Source organism: Macaca thibetana, chromosome 3 (assembly GCF_024542745.1).
Source record: "Macaca thibetana thibetana isolate TM-01 chromosome 3, ASM2454274v1, whole genome shotgun sequence".
NCBI lineage: Eukaryota > Metazoa > Chordata > Mammalia > Primates > Cercopithecidae > Macaca > Macaca thibetana.
The window spans coordinates 137,411,312-137,427,999 of record NC_065580.1 but is presented as its reverse complement, the minus strand read 5'-3'; the positions used below and the strand labels follow the sequence as shown (position 1 = coordinate 137,427,999).

The window sequence follows — 16,688 nt, the reverse complement described above, 5'->3', positions numbered from 1 at the left end:
TGACATTGATGCTATCTACAGAACTTATTCAAATTCCACCAGCAAGGAGACAATCTGAAAGACTTATTGGTAGAATCTGGGTTGAACAGATGTGCTCTGTAGGTGTCCTAGTCCCGAAGCCCAGAGTGAGTCAAAAGTACCGGAGTTGGAGATTCCTGCTGCAAACATTTCCATCCCCACCTGGGAGCCTGCCTTCCTGACAGTCCAGGCCCTTCAGCAGTAAGAAGGACCCTCTGAGAAGTGCGGTCGCTGCAGAGGCTGGATGACAGACAGACACACCCACAATCTTGGGGGAGGAAATGGATCCAGTCAGAGAGCAAATGGAGCGGCCTCATTTCCTTCCCTTTTGTCCTTTGCGGGAAACTGACATTGACTCAGCTGTGGGCAGTGGGGTAGGGAGGGGTGTGAGGGGGTGTCTAGAGCATCCTGAGGCTTGCCCTCCCTATCTTGCTACTTAGGACTGTGGGCCCAGCCATAAACCACTTTCTCCACCATCTCGAGAGAAAGTTACACTTTAAAAAATTTTTATCTATATATTTATTTTGAGACAGAGTCTCGCCGTGTTGCCCAGGCTGGAATGCAATGGTATGATCTCGGCTCGCTGCAACTTCCGCCTGCCAGGCTCAAATGATCCTTCTGCCTCAATCGATCTTCCTGCCTCAGCCTCCCAAGTAGCTAGGACTACAGGCATGCACCATCACACCCAGCTAATTTTTGTGTATGTGTTTTGTAGGGACAAGGTTTCACCATGTTGCTCAGGCTGGTCTCGAACTCCTGAGCTCAAGTGATCCTCCCACCTCAACCTCCCAAAGTGCTGGGATTACAGGCATGAGCCACCAAGCCTGGCCAAAGATGCACTTTTAAGAAGAATTTCATTTACCAAGCATTTTGCATGTGACATGTATTGATCCAGGAGCATTTTTTAAATAAAGAGAATCTCACTGTGTCACCCAGGCTGGAGGGCAGTGGCGCGATCACAACTGATTGCAGCCTGAAATTCCTGGGCTCAAATAATCCTCCCACCACAGCCTCCCAAGTAGCTGGGACCGTAGGTGCTGACCACCAAACCCAGCTAATTTTTGAATTTTCTGTAGAGACAGGGTCTTGCTATGTTGCCCAGGCTGGTCTCTAGAACTCCTGGCCTCAAGCAACCCTCCTGCCCTCATCCTCCCAAATTGCTGGGATTACAGGAGTGAGCCACTGCACCCGTCTGATCCAGGAGCTTTGCATTTCATTTCCCTTGCTCACATTCCCTTCCCACAGATGAGGAGACTGATGCTGTAGGAAGTTAAGTGACTTTCCCAAGGTCACACAGGTGGAGAGTGAGCCTGGAGACTAATACATGTCCTGTCTGGCTGCCATCTGTGGATGTGGGGCCAGAGGAAAAAAGAGTAGCCTCTCTTTGTACAGCTCGGTTGAGGCTACCAAATTCTTTCACATCCTTGAATTCAGTTGGCTTTTAAGACAGGCCATGTTATAACTTTAATTTTTAAGCGGGTGGAGAGAAACACTAGGCTTACATCAAATAATATGCCCAAGGTCAACAAGGAAGCAAGGGAAATAACCCAGAGTCAAACCCAGGTCTACTACACTCAGGATCCGTACTCGGGCAGGGCACTGTGGCTCATTCCTATAATCCCAGCACTTTGGGAGGCTGAGGAAGGAGAACCACTTGAGCCCAGGAATTAGAGACCAGCCTGGCCAACATAGTGAGACCCCATCTCTACAAAATAAAAAAAATTGTCAGGCGTGGTGGTGCATGCCTGTAGTCCCAGCTACTCAGGAGGCTGAGACGGGAGGATTGCTTGAGCCTAGGAGTTTGAGGCTGCAGTGAGCAGTGATTACACCACTGCACTCCAGCCTGGGCGACAGAGCAAGACTCCGTCAAAAAAAAAAAAAAAGTTAATAAGGAGGCAGGAGGCCAGGCACAGTGGCTCATGCCTATAATCGCAATCTATGGGAGGCTGAGGCAGGAGTTTCAGACCAGCCTGGGCAACGTAGCAAGACTCCATCTCTATTAAAAAAAAAAAAATTAGCCAAGCGTGGTGGTGTGGACTTCTAGTCCCAGCTACTCAGGAGGCTAAGGCAGGAGGAGGAGGTTCACTTGAGCCCAGGAGTTCAAGGATGTGGTAAGCTATGATCATGACACTGCACTCCAGCCAGGCAACAGACCTGTCTCAAAAAAAAAAAAGAAAGAAAATTGAGAGGCCAACGCAGGCAGGTCACTTGAGGCCAGGAGTTCGAGACCAGCCTGGCCAACATAGTGAAACACCATCTCTACTAAAAATACAAAAAGTTAGCCAGGCGTGGTGGTGCACATCTGTAATCCCAGCTACTCGGGAGGCTGAGGCAGGAGAATCACTTGAACCCGGGAGGCGGAGGTTGCAGTGAGCTGACATCGCATCACTGCACTCCAGCCTGGGTGACAGAGCCAGGCTCTGTCTCCAAAAAAAGAAAAAAAAAAAAGCGAAAAGAAAAAAAAGGGAGACAGAAATCCCTAGGCTTGCCTTCCTCGTGGGTTGATCACACTTTTCCAGGGCAAAGCAAGATGAGTCCCAGGTACCACTGGAGATTGAAGACTTTCAGGGATGTGAGGGGAGGGAAGCTATGGAGAGAAATGAGACTGGAGGGAAAGCAGGGTTGGATCACAAAGCATTTCGAACACCTGCTCTGAAGCCTGGCCTTGTCAGAGGCAAACAGTAGCCAAAGAAACAACTGAAGCACATGAGCTCCAACTTGCATTGTCTGGAGTCCTCCCTACCTCTGGCCTCTCTACATTAGGTGAAATGGTAACTTTCCGCCTTGCTTAAGTAGTGGTCCTCAAAGTGTGGTCCCTGGACCAGCAGCACTAGGAATGCAAATTCTGTTTTTGAGACAGGGTCTCACCCTGTGGCCCAGGCTGAAATGCAGTGGTGCTATCATAGCTCACTGCAGCCTTCAACTCCTGGGCTCAAGTGATCTTCCTACCTCAGCCTCCTGAGTAGCTGGGACTATAGGCCACCATAACCAGCCAGGAATACAGATTCTCAGACCCCATCCCAGACCTGTTACTCGGTCAGAAACTCTGGAGGTGGGGCCCAGCAAGCTGTATTTTTTTTGTTTTTTGTTTTTTAAGACAGTCTTGCTCTGTCACCCAGGCTGGAGTGCATTGGTGCAATCTTGGCTCACTCCAATCTCCACTTCCTGGGTTTAAGCGATTATCCTGCCTCAGCCTCCTGAGTAGCTGGGAGTACAGGCATGCACCACCACACCTGGCTAATTTTTGTATTTTTAGTAGAGACAGGCTTTCGTCAAGTTGGCCAGGCTGGTCTTGAACCCTTGACCTCAGGTGATCCGCCTGACTTGGCCTCCCAAAGTGTTGGGATTACAGGTATGAGCCACTGTGCCTGGCTCTCTAGCTGATCCTTAACAAGCCCTCTAGTTAATCCTGATGCACAGTACAGTTTAAGAAGCACTGATTGAAACTAATTTGAGCCCCTAGATGTAATTTGCAGCTCGAAGCCTCTATTACAGTGGTTCTTGACCTGGCTCCATATTGGAATCACTTTTAAGATGCTGATGTTTAAACATCATACTGGCTGGGCATTGGTGGCTCACATCTGTAATCCCAGCGCTTTGGGAGGCAGAGGTGGGAGGATGGCTTGAGGCCAGATGTTGGAGACCAGCCTGGACAATATAGCAAGACAAAAAAAAGTCTATAGAGTCTCTACGAAAAATTTGAAAATCAGCCAGGCCTGGTGGCACATGCCTGTGATTTCAGCTACTTGGCAGGGGCTGAAGTGGGAGGATCACTTGAGCCCGGGAGTTTGAGGCTGCAGTGAGCTGTGACTGTACCACTGCACTCTGGTTTGGGTGACAGGTTGAGACCCTGTCTCAAATAAATAAGTAAATAAATAAAGCCACATTTATTTTATTTTATTTGTTTTTTACTCTGTCGCCCAGGCTGGAGTGCAGTGGCATGATCTTGGCTCACTGCAACCTCCGCCTCCCAGATTCAAGCAATTCTTTTGCCTCAGCCTCCTGAGTAACTGGGATTACAGGCGCCTGCCACCATGCCAGGCTAATTTTTTTATTTTTAGTAGAGACGGGGTTTCACCATCTTGGCCAGGCTGGTCTCGAACTCCTGACCTCAGGTGATCCACCTGCCTTGGCCTCCCAAAGTGCTGGGATGACAGGCGTGAGCCACAGTGCCTAGCCCACATTATCAATTATTATTATTATTATTATTATTATTTTATTTTTAATTTTATTTTGTTTTGAGACAGAGTCTCGCTCTGTCGCCCAGGCTGGAGCGCAGTGGCCGGATCTCAGCTCACTGCAAGCTCCGCCTCCCGGCTTTACGCCATTCTCCTGCCTCAGCCTCCCAAGTAGCAGGGACTACAGGTGCCCGCCACCTCGCCCAGCTAGTTTTTTGTATTTTTTAGTAGAGACGGGGTTTCACCGTGTTAGCCAGGATGGTCTCGATCTCCTGACCTCGTGATCCGCCCGTCTCGGCCTCCCAAAGTGCTGGGATTACAGGCTTCCGCCACCACGCCCGGCCTTTTTTTTTTTTTTTTTTTTTTTTTGAGGCGGTGTGTCGCTCTGTAGCCCCGGCTGGGGTGCAGTGGCCGGATCTCAGCTCACTGCAAGCTCCGCCTCCCGGGTTTACGCCATTCTCCTGCCTCAGCCTTCCGAGTAGCTGGGACTACAGGCGCCCGCCACCTCCCCGGCTAGTTTTTTGTATTTTTTAGTAGAGACGGGGTTTCACCGGGTTAGCCAGAATGATCTCGATCTCCTGACCTCGTGATCCGCCCATCTCAGCCTCCCAAAGTGCTGGGATTACAGGCTTGAGCCACCGCGCCTGGCCACACATTATCAATTATTAATGCATGTTTAAGTTTGAGAAGCCATTCACTGTACGGGTTACAGGAGGTAATGCACGTGTGGAAGAGGCGATGTCCTGTTGGACTAGGGCGGTGGCTGTGAAGGTAGATGTTCAACTGGCCAGGCTTCTGTCCTCAGTGACAGCTAGCAGGGTGTGCTGAGGAGCTGAAGATGATGGTTTCCAGCTTGCACAAGTGTCTGGGTGGTGATGCCTGTCCTGGGGCTGGGGCACACTGGGAGGACCAGGTGTGAGTGGTAAGATCGTGGAAGTGGTGAGTTCTGTATTGGGGTCCGTCAGTGTTCAGGGAGCTGCGGAGCACTCAGAGGGAGAAGTTGGGGTGATGGTCGGACATGTAGTTGTGTAGCTCTGGGGAGACAGCAAGGCAGATACAGAGTCGGGGTCCTCTGCAGAGAGGCTGAAGGGGATGAGATGGCCCGGGGCTTGGGGCTTGCCAGAGAGCGAGAAGGGAATGGCTAAGGAAGGCACAGGCCTAGGAACAGGCTCCCACAGCAGGACCTGGGAGGGCATTGGCAGGGAGGAGGAAGGAGAGCTTGGCAAGAATTCCGGTTCTTTTTTTTTTTTGTATTTTTGAGACAGGGTCTGGTTCTGTCACCCAGGCTGGAGTGCAGTGGCACAGTCATAGCTCACTGCAGCCTCAAACTCCTGAGCTCAGCCTCCCGAGTAGCTGGGGGTACAGGCCCATGTCATAACACCTAGCTAATTTTTTTGTAGATATGGGGTCTCACTATGTTGCCAAGGCTGGTCTGTAACTCCTGGCCTCAAGCGATCCTCCCGCCTTGGCCTCCCAGAGTGCTGGGATTACAGGAGTGAGCCACCGAGGCTGGCGGAGAATTCTGGACTCCCGGGGAAAGCGTGGTTTAAGATGGAGGTCCAAGGGCCGGAGAAAAAGCAGAAGAGCACTGTGAAGCAGGCACTGGATTTCGCAAGGAGCGGGTCAGTCAGAGGTGAGCTCAGTGATAGCAGAGTCAGCGCAGGGGTGAGGCTGGGGTGTGAGGGTGGAGGAGGAGCCCAAAGGTGGGGGGCCAAGAGGGGAAAGAGAAGAGAGTAGGGAGAGTGAGCAAGTGTAGATGACTCTTTCAAGGGAAGAAGCCATCTGAAAGGACACGGGGTCAGGGGGATGTTTGATGGGGAACTTCTGGCCGTGTGGGAGTGAAAACAGCAGCGTACACACTGCCGGGACCCTCCCTTGCAGCGAGCCATGGCCAGCCTGTCTGCGGCAGCAAAGAGCATGCGCGAAAGGCTGGGTGCACCTGCCACCATCACAGCAGAGAAGCGGTCAACAGCAGACGCAGGCAGTTGGGTGGGCACCGCTGGGCTGCTCACCAGCTAAGCAAGCTTGAGGCAAGGGACCGAACCTGTCTGTGTCTCAGTTTTTCACTCGTAAAATGGGGATGCTGATAATTATTACAACTCATTCTCATTCTTACATAGTGTTATATATTTATAATATATGTTTTATATAATGTATATAAAATATATATAATGCTCTGTCACTTCCACTACTTGGTTCCGGCTCTGCCTTCTTCCAACTCTGAATAACTATATATTATATATATAATATACAATTATATGTATTTATACTATATATAAGTATATTTTATATGTATTTAATATTTATATATAATTATATTGTATACTATAATATACAATTATATATTATATATTATACATATGTACTATATTATAATGAGATATTTATGTTACTATATATTAATTATAATATATAATAAATTATATTACATATTTATAATATATTTGTACATTATAAACAAATATATACTTTATTTGTTAATATATATATTTATATCTAATTTATACATAAATTATACATAAATTAGATATAAATATATATTTAATTTATATATTATATAATCTATATTATATAATATATTTTATATATATATATATTTTTTTTTTTTTGAGACAGAGTCTTGCTCTGTCGCCCAGGCTGGGGTGCAGTGGCCGGATCTCAGCTCACTGCAAGCTCCGCCTCCCAGGTTTACGCCATTCTCCTACCTCAGCCTCCCGAGTAGCTGGGACTACAGGCGCCCGCCAACCCGCCCGGCTAGTTTTTTTGCATTTTTTAGTAGAGACGGGGTTTCACCGTGTTAGCGAGGATGGTCTCGATCTCCTGACCTTGTGATCCGCCCGTCTCGGCCTCCCAAAGTGCTGGGATTACAGGCTTGAGCCACCGCGCCCGGCCTATATTTTATATTTTTATATATTTACATTTATAATATATATGTTTTATAAATATAAAACATATATTTTTATAAATATAAAACATATATATTTTTATAAATATAAAACTATATAATATATAAAGATTATATATAAAATATAAATTAAATATATTGTAAAGATTATATGTTGGGCCGGGCGCGGTGGCTCACGCCTGTAATCCCAGCGCTTTGGGAGGCTGAGGCGGGCGGATCACAAGGTCAGGAGATCGAGACCACGGTGAAACCCCGTCTCTACTAAAAATACAAAAAATTAGCCGGGCGCGGTTGTGGGCGCCTGTAGTCCCAGCTACTCAGGAGGCTGAGGCAGGAGAATGGCGTGAACCCGGGAGGCGGACTCCAAAAAAAAAAAAAAAAAAAAAAAAAAAAGATTATATGTTATGCAGATTATGATATATAAATTAATGTAATATTACATATTATGTATAAAGATTATATAGATATATGGATTAGCATATAATTAATCTTTATATATTCTAAATATAAAAATTTTATAATCTATATCTTTATATGTAGAATATATATTAATCTTTATATACAGAATATATAAAGATTATATATAAACTATAAATTAAATATATAAAGATTATACCTTAAATATATTGTATAAATATAATCTGTATATTATTGTATGTTATTAAATATAACATATAAACACAATATTTATATATAGAATATATATAATTATTATCCCTATTTTGCAGATATATAGACATACATAAAAATCTGTAAATCTCTATATGTGTATATTTACCCTTTTAGGTTCTCACAGCAAGCCTACGAGGTAGGTGTTGTGAGGATTAAGTGAGTTAATATCTACAGAGTGGCCAGTTGTGCTGGTTCATGCCTGTAATCTCAGCACTTTGGGAGGCCAAGGCAGGAAGATCCTTTGAGCTCGGGAGTTCAAGACCAGCCTGGGGAACTTAGTGAGAACTTGTCTCTACTAAAAATAAAAATAACAACAACAACAACAAAAATCTAAAGTGCTCATAAGAGTGCTTGGTGCATAGTCCACACTAGATCTGCGGGCAGCAATTCTCCTTTTTCTTCTGCATGAATGAGGGAAATGGGAAACCCATGGAAGATTCTTTAGGCTATTGAAATCCTGCAAATCGGCCAGGCATGGTGGCTCCCACCTGTAATCCCAGCACTTCAGGAAACCTAAGGCCAAGGTGGGATGATCACTTGAGGTCGGGAGTTTGAGACCAGCCTGGGCAACATAGCAAGACCCTGTCTCTACAAAAAATAAACATGAATGAATCAATCCTGCAAATGTCTCCAGAAGGTCTGAAATGTCAGAGGATTCCAACATGCCAGGCTGCAGTGTCAGCTCCATGAAGAGAGAGATACCGTAGTGAACAGCGTCTGCAAAGCCAAGACCATGGCCTGGTCCACAGCAGGCACTCAGTAAATATTTGTTAGATGGATAAACGCAAGGATTAACGAAGCATTGGGGCCTCTGAGGCCTTCTACTCCAGCCCCATCTGAAGGATCAGTTTTTTATTTTTTATTTTTATTTTTGAAATGAAATCTCACTCTGTCACCCAGGCTGGAGTGCAGTAGTGCGATCTCTGCTCACCGCAACCTCCACCCCCCAGGTTCGAGGGATTCTCCTGTCTCAGCCTCCTGAGTAGCTGGGATTACAGGCACCTGCCACCATGCCTGGCTAATTTTTTTGTATTTTTAGTAGAGATGGGGTTTCACCATGTTGGCCAGGCTGGTCCGGAACTCCTGACCTCAGGTGATCCACCTGCCTCGGCCTCCCAAAGTGTTGGGTGGCGTGAGCCACCGCACAGGCCGGTGTCAGTTTTTTCTAAGACATCTCAACTAAGTGGCCATCCACCCTCTGCTTGCATACCTCTCATAGCGGGGAGGTCACTACCCTCCCTACCTGCCCTGCCAAGGCAGCACATTCTCCTTCTGGGTGGTTCCAGTGGATTCCCTGTCGGTTCCACTCCTTGGTCCCAGCTCTGCCGTCTTCCAACTCTGAAGGCAGCGAGCCTCTCCGAACTGTCTCCTGGCCATGGAGGGAGGACCTCCAGGAAGCACGTCTGTCACCTCTCACCTGGATGACTGCAACTGTCCCCTAACTAGTCTCCCTGCGTCCACCTAGTCTCAACTTAGCACCCAGGGGATTCCTGTAAAAAAGTTACATCTGGCCAGGCGCGGTGGCTCAAGCCTGTAATCCCAGCACTTTGGGAGGCCGAGATGGGCGGATCACGAAGTCAGGAGATCGAGACCATCCTGGCTAACACGGTGAAACCCCGTCTCTACTAAAAAATACAAAAAACTAGCCAGGCGAGGTGGCGGGCGCCTGTAGTCCCAGCTACTCAGGAGGCTGAGGCAGGAGAATGGCATAAACCTGGGAGGCGGAGCTTGCAGTGAGCTGAGATCCGGCCACTGCACTCCAGCCTGGGCGACAGAGCGAGACTCCGTCTCAAAAAAAAAAAAAAGTTACATCTGGTCAGACACCGTGGCTCATGCCTGTAATCCCAGCACTTCGGGAGGCCAAGGTGGGAGTGTTGCTTGAACCCAAAAGTTCAAGAGTTCAAGACCAGCCTCAGCAACATGGCAAGGCAAGTCCGTTTTTTTTTTTTTTTTTTTTTTTTTTTGAGACAGAGTCTCGCTCTGTCACCCAGGCTGGAGTGCAGTGGCACGATCTCAGCTCACTGCAACCTCCGCCTCCCAGGTTCAAGCGATTCTCCTGCCTTAGCCACCTGAGTAGCTGGGATTACAGGCGTGTGTCACCACATCCGGCTAATTTTTGTATTTTTAGTAGAGACCGGGTTTTGCCATATTAGCCAGGCTGGTCTCGAACTCCTGATCTCAGATGATTCGCCTGCCTTGGCCTCCCAAAGTGTTGGGATTACAGGCATGAGCCACCACACCCAGCTGCTGACTCTATTCTAAAAGAAAAAATTTTTTGGCTGGGCACGGTGGCTCACACCTGTAATCCCAGCACTTTGGGAGGCTGAGGTGGGTGGATCACAAGGTCAGGAGTTCGAGACCAGCCTGACCAACATGTTGAAAACCCGTCTCTACTAAAAATACAAATATCAGCTGGGCGTGGAGGTGCGCGCCTATAATCCCAGCTACTTGGGAGGCTGAGGCAGGAGAATCACTTGAACTTGGGAGGCAGAGGTTGCAGTGAGCTGAGATCGCACCACTGCACTCCAGCCTGGGCAACAGACTGAGACTCTGTGTCCAAAAAAAAAAAAAAAAAAAGTTTTTAAAGTTACATCTGGCCAGGTGTGGTGGCTTATGCCTGTAATCCCAGCACTTTGGGAGGCCAAGGTGGGTGGATCACGAGGTCAGGAGATCAATACCATCTTGGCTAACACAGTGAAACCCCATCTCTACTAAAAATACAAAGGAAATTAGCCGGGTGTGGTGGCGGGCACCTGTAGTCCCAGCTACTCAGAAGGCTGAGGCAGGAGAATGGTGTGAACCCTGGAGGCGGAGCTTGCAGTGAGCCAAGATCGCATCACTGCCCTCCAACCTGGGCAACAGAGCGAGACCCCGTCTCAAAAAAAAAAAAAGTTACATCTGATCTTCTTTTATTTATTTTTCTCTTTTTCCTATTGAGATGAGGTCTATGATCCCGCCTTGGCCTCCCAAAGTGCTGGAATTACCGATGTAAGCCACCATGCCTGGCCTCTTTTTTGTTGTTATTTGAGACAGAGTCTCACTCTGTTGTGCTATCACAGCTCACTGCAGCCTCGAACTCCTGAGCTCAAGCAATCCTTGCACCTCAGCCTCCTGAGTAGCTGGGACTATAGGCGCTTGCCACCACTGATCTCGTCCCACCTCCACTTAAAGCCCTCCAGCTGCTTCCAGCTCAGAGTAAATGCCCAGGCCCTCTGCAAAGCCACCTCCCACTGCCAACGGGCTTTCTCTCCATCCCACTGTGAGACACACTGACCATCACATCAACAAACCGGCAGACAGTTTTTGCTTTTATTGGTCAAGAATTCTTTACAAAACCCACACACACACGTCCACACACACACGATGCCTGCCCTGCTGCGGTCACTCTGGCCCTGGTGTCTCCTGGGATCAGGCCCTCCTGGCCTCTCCCAGGGGAAACCATCCTGCAGCCCCTCTGGGTTAGCAGTGAAGGAGCCCAGAGAGGGAACCTCCTTTTCTGCTTCTCTGCTCAGGAACAGAGGTCTGTGCCCCACCTGTGGGGGAGCAGGTGCAGGTGACAGAGAAATAGCATCCTCGTTTTCCCACTACTGAGCCCCCAGAGTTGCCAGCCTGGGCCCCCAATGTCACAGCTGCCAAGGCCTGGGGTCATCTGCTGATTGAACCTTCCCCATCCCCATTTTGCACATTGAAACATAGAGGTCCAAAGATGGGGGACGAGTCACCCAAGATCATGGTGCTGGAGCACAGTGGCAGAGCAGGGACGGGGACTCCGCTCCTCTTGGCCTCCAGGAGGTGGGAAGTGTGAAACCTGGACCCAGCTCGACCCCTCCTCCCTCAGGGAAGGGCAGAGCCAGGGCCTGGGGCATGAAGAGTGCCCAGAGATGATCCCTGGAGCCCGTGCCCAGGGAAAGTGGCCCCCAGGGCAGCTGAGTGAGCAGCAGGTTCTGGGCAGGACTATAAAGGTTTGCCAAGGGTGCCCTCTGTGACTGCCCGCGTGGCTTGCTCAGGGATGCGGCCCGGGTCGGTCAGGATACTGGTAGATGTGCCCAGCTGGCGTAGGGAGTTCAGGACAGCTGGGTGGGAGACAGAGAGAGAGAGAGAGAGACACCTCCTGGGGTCAGGGCCCTACCCTTGGATGCTGGAACCAAAGGGATAGGGGGAGGTACTAGTTGGCAAGACTGTCACCCGCTCCTAGAACCTCTGTCTACAGGCATCTGGTGGCCAGAGAACCATCTGGGGGATGGGGGGTGGCCACAACCCTAGGCTGTGTTGAAGGCAAGCTAGATGTGGGGTCTAAGCAGGGCGGAACACTCCCTCCACCCCGGAGGCTGGAACCCTCTAGCAGGCAGGGAGATGGCGCACATACTTGGCCGGAGAGCGGGCAGAGAGCAGTACTGGTCCAGCCAGGCCAGTGAGGTCTGGCGGAGGGTGTGCACGCTTGCCGTGGACACCATCCCGTTGAAGGACTCGAACAGAGGCCGGATGAGGATGCTGAACTGGGCCCAGGTCAAGGAGCTGCCTGTGGTCCAGTTGGTACCCCCACCCCATGTGGATCCCTGATGCCCAGTTCAAACCAGGGGAAGAAAGGGCCTGGACAGTGTCCAACCTTGAACCCCAATGACTGCTGCTGCAGCCGCTACTTTTTTTTTTTTGACAGAGTCTCACTCTGCCACCCAGGCTGGAGTGTAGTGGCACAATCTTGCCTCACTGCAACCTCCACCTCCCAGGTTCAAGCCGTTCTCCTGCCTCAGCCTCCTGAGTAGCTGGGATTACAGGCACATGCCACCATGCCCGGCTAATGTTTGTATTTTTAGTTGACATGGGGTTTTGCCATGTTGGCCAGGCTGGTCTTGAACTCCTGGCCTCAAGTGATCCACCTGCCTCAGCCTCCCAAAGTGCTGGGATGACAGGTGTGAGCCACTGCTTCTGGCTTGCAGTCCCTACTTCTGTCCTGCCAAGACCTTCCCAGCACCCTGCCTCTCAGTCCCCTCCTCCTTGCCCCTCCACCGCCCTTACTCTGGGCTGAACCATCCCTCATCCCTGAGCTCCCTCCCTGGGCTCAGTCAATAACTTGATCCCTGAGCCAGATGAGGGAGTGGATTCCGAGTCTTCTTTAGGCGTCACTCCAGAGTTCAGGTTCTCCCAAACTGCCCTCGGGGCTTCCTGAGGTCAGGGCCAAGGCTCCCCTTCCTCAAGGACTCCTCCCTCAGTTTCCCTCTCTGCTCCCAGCCACCCATCCCTGGGCAATTCTGCTGGCCAAGATGGCCAGGACATGGAAGCAAGGGGCATAACAAGAGCCTGTCACCTGGGAGCAGCTCTGAGCCTGCCTGGCCTGGAGAGATAGGCCGCCCATCTCAGGCACAGCCTGGTCTCACCCTGCCACAGTCCCTGCAGCCCTCCAGCCATGGGCTCGAGGGAGGATACCACCCAGAATTTCCAGTTGTGCAGCGTACGGGTTCGGACGTAGTCATCAAACATATCTCGCATCTGGTCAAAACGCTGGTGTGTGATGGGTACCCCTGTAGCGGGCAGCTGCTGCTGGCACAGGCTGAGGGCAGGGCAGGGGTCAGGAGCTGGGGGTCAGGCGGCATGGTCCCGGGTCCCAGCACCCGCCTGGACCCTGCCTACTTAATGGCGGCATTGAGCTCCTCAATCTCGTCCCGCAGCTGCTGGGCCTCCTCCTGCAAGCCCGCGCGCTCCTGCTGTAGCATAAGGATGTACTCGGCTGTCTTCTGCAGTGTGGTAGCTTTGCTGACCTGCAGACACCATCCGGGGGCTCAGGCAGGTGCTAGAGGCTGCACCCTGGGACCCACTGGGGCACTGGGAGGGGAGGAGGCAAGAGTGTCTGGAGCACTCCCCTGCAATTGAGTTTTGGGTGGGGGTGTCCAGAAAGGGGCCCCGTGGTTTTGGGGATGCCAGCCTGGGTCCGGGGCTCACCTTGAGGCTGGGCTGGGCACTGAGTGTGCTCACAAGCCCATGAAGGGTGTCAAACCCCAGCTTAATGTTAAAGCGTCGCTTCTGTTCCGCGGAGATGTGTGTGATGCGCCGGTTCTCGGTCTCGGGGAGCAGAGAGTCGGGTGAGCCTAGGAAGGAGCCCGGGAGGGTCTGGGGGTAGCAAACTGATCTTGGGGTGGGGGGATGGTGCCCACCTTGTTGCTGTCTGGACGGCCCCGGCTGAGGATGGGTTGCGGAGGAGAGACGCGGACGCTCAGAGTCCCAGGGCCTGGCATGGAGCTGAGGTCCCCTGACAGCCGCCGCTCACTGCCTGTGGTAGGAACAGACAGACCCACAGAAAGACCGACCCCGGGGAAAGAGTCCCCATTACCCCCTTCCTCTCATCCTGGCACCAGACCCAGTCCCCTTCTTCTTCCTCCTCTTCCCCTCCTCCCGTAGATTCCCCCAATCCCCGCAACCCCTCTCTTTACCGCTGAGCGCTGGGGGTGAGAGCCGCTCCGCTTTGGGGACAAGCAGGGGTCTGGAAGGGGCCAATGTGGCTGGGCCTGGAGGTGGCCGGGGCGGTGTAGGGGCCGGGGTCGGGGGAAGGAATGTGCAGGAGAATTCAGGGACTGTCTCCTGCTGGGGTGGAGAAGGGCGGAGAGTTGGGGTGAAGGCCGTGGGCACAGCCCCACCGCCCAGTGCCTGAGATCTTACCGGGGACCCTGGGGACCGGAGGAGGGTGCTGGATACAAGTGGTGGCTCCAGGGCTTGCTCAGGCTTGGCTGTGCACGGGCGGAACCATGAGGCCACTGGGGCTGGTCCACCCCCGGCATCTTTCAAGACCCCATCCTGCTCCTCCCGAGTCCACACCCCTTTTAGGTACAGGGCCCATGTCCCTCATTCCTCACCACTCTGTCCCTTGAACTGGACCTGCCCCTTCACCGTCATCTTCTGCTCCTATAACCCCCTGTCCTCCCCACCTCCTGGCCTCCCTCCCCAGGCTTTCCTCTCCCTGTTGCTGGCCCTCCCGTCTCACCTGCTGTGAGCAGCTGTGTGAGGCAGGGGTTGTTGCTCCCCGCAGTGGTGGGGGGACTGGCAGTGGCAGGGGCTAAGGTAGGGGGACTGGCTTTCTGTCCCCTAGGGGATGGGGCGGGGGGCTTGCCTCTGGGCACGGAGAAGCAAGGCCCAAAGGCAGGCTCTGAATACCCCGAGGGTAGAAGCTCTATGGGGAAGGGGGTGGGGGCTGGGCTGGGGACAGACTGCGGGGTGGGTGGGAAGGCTGCAGGAGCAGGCAGCGGAGACACTCCTGGGGCAGGAGGGACAGTGGGGAAGGGAAACCTGGGAGAGAAGAGAGGCTCTTCCTGCAGCAAAGCAGTGGGTGGCGCCATGGGAGGGAAGGGAGGTGGGGGGCAGGGCTCCAAGCCTGGCACCTTGGCAGGGGGAGGGTAATGCAGCAGAGGTGGGGGTACAGAAGGGGGTGGGAGCCGGAGCTTGGGGTCTTCAGGAAGGAGGAAATCAGAGCTCAGGAAGGCGCTGGAGTCCAAGGCACCAGGGCAGCTGTTCCGAGCCTGGTTGGGGGGACAGACAGACACTCAGACAGCAGGGAAAATAGCTGCCCCTGGCAGCCATCTGGGCTTCCCCTGCCCTCCCCTGCCCTGGCTGAGTGCTGGACTGCGCCCTGGGGAGAGATAGGAGAAATGAGCCCTGCCTTCCAGCACACACAGGTGTACATACAAACACAGGGAAGCAGGGAAATTATAATGAGAGAAGGGAGTAGCGTACATCTATGCAAAAAGCAGGAAGAGTGGAGCATCAATCTTCCTGCCCATCCATTTGTCTCCCAAGTAACTTATCCATCCATCCACTAACTTGTCCACCAATCCATCCACCAACCAACCCACCCATCCGTTCATCATCCATCCATCCACTAACTTGCCCACTGATCCATCCACCAACCAACCCACCCATCCGTTCATCATCCATCCATCCACTAACTTGCCCACTGATCCATCCACCAACCAACCCACCCATCCGTTCATCATCCTATCCATCCACTAACTTGCCCACTGATCCATCCACCAACCAACCCACCCATCCGTTCATCATCCATCCATCCACTAACTTCTGATCCATCCACCAACCAACCCACCCATCCCTTCATCATCCATCCATCCACTAACTGTCCATCAATCCATCCACCAACCAACCCACCCATCCCTTCATCATCCATCCATCCACTAACTTGCCCACTGATCCATCCACCAACCAACCCACCCATCCATTCATCATCCATCCATCCACTAACTGTCCATCAATCCATCCACCAACCAACCCACCCATCCCTTCATCATCCATCCATCCACTAACTTGTCCACCAATCCATCCACCAACCAACCCACCCATCCAATCATCATCCATCCATCCATCCACTAACTTGTCCACCAATCCATCCACTAACCAACCCACCCATCCAATCATCATCCATCCAGCCATCCACTAACTTGCCCACCGATCCATCCACTAACCAACCCACCCATCCAATCATCATCCATCCAGCCATCCACTAACTTGCCCACCGATCCATCCACTAACCAACCCACCCATCTATTCAATTGTCCATCTACTAATTCATCCATCTTCCATCCATTCACCTACTTATTTATCAATCTATGAAGTAGCTCATCTACCACTCCCTCCACCAGCCCACCAGATATTAAGGCATTAATGAATCCATCCAACCATATATACTTCCTTCATTCATCCACCAACCCATCCATAATCCATCCATCCATCCATTCATTTATCCATCCATCCACCATCTATACATTTACCAGTCACTTAACCACCCATCAGCCCATTCACTGACCCATTAAACTACTCATCTATGTATCCATCCACCAGCCCATCCATCCAACCAACCACTCACCCACCCATATATCCACCAACCCATGTGTGCCTCCACTGCTGTATAAGATGCC

At 51.4% G+C, this 16,688-nt stretch overlaps 2 protein-coding genes across 5 annotated transcripts in view; one reads left to right on the top strand and one right to left on the bottom strand.

Moving 5' to 3' along the window:
- Nucleotides 1–16,688, top strand: part of BUD23 (BUD23 rRNA methyltransferase and ribosome maturation factor) — a 206,783-nt gene that overhangs the window by 84,553 nt on the left and 105,542 nt on the right. The gene's annotated exons all lie outside the window — the stretch shown is intronic.
- MLXIPL (MLX interacting protein like) overlaps nucleotides 11,069–16,688 on the bottom strand; it is a 33,334-nt gene continuing 27,714 nt past the window's right edge. For 2 of the 4 annotated variants that reach the window (XM_050783666.1, XM_050783669.1), the window contains 8 exons: nucleotides 14,747–15,278; nucleotides 14,199–14,492; nucleotides 13,923–14,038; nucleotides 13,711–13,830; nucleotides 13,402–13,529; nucleotides 13,198–13,321; nucleotides 12,140–12,269; nucleotides 11,069–11,846 (listed from right to left, as the gene is read on the bottom strand). In XM_050783666.1, the coding sequence (XP_050639623.1) occupies nucleotides 11,728–11,846; nucleotides 12,140–12,269; nucleotides 13,198–13,321; nucleotides 13,402–13,529; nucleotides 13,711–13,830; nucleotides 13,923–14,038; nucleotides 14,199–14,492; nucleotides 14,747–15,278 (1,563 nt within the window). In that variant the 3' untranslated portion in view covers nucleotides 11,069–11,727. The remainder of the gene's footprint in view (nucleotides 11,847–12,139; nucleotides 12,270–13,197; nucleotides 13,322–13,401; nucleotides 13,530–13,710; nucleotides 13,831–13,922; nucleotides 14,039–14,198; nucleotides 14,493–14,746; nucleotides 15,279–16,688) is intronic. The other 2 variants (XM_050783667.1, XM_050783668.1) reach the window with 2 other exon arrangements.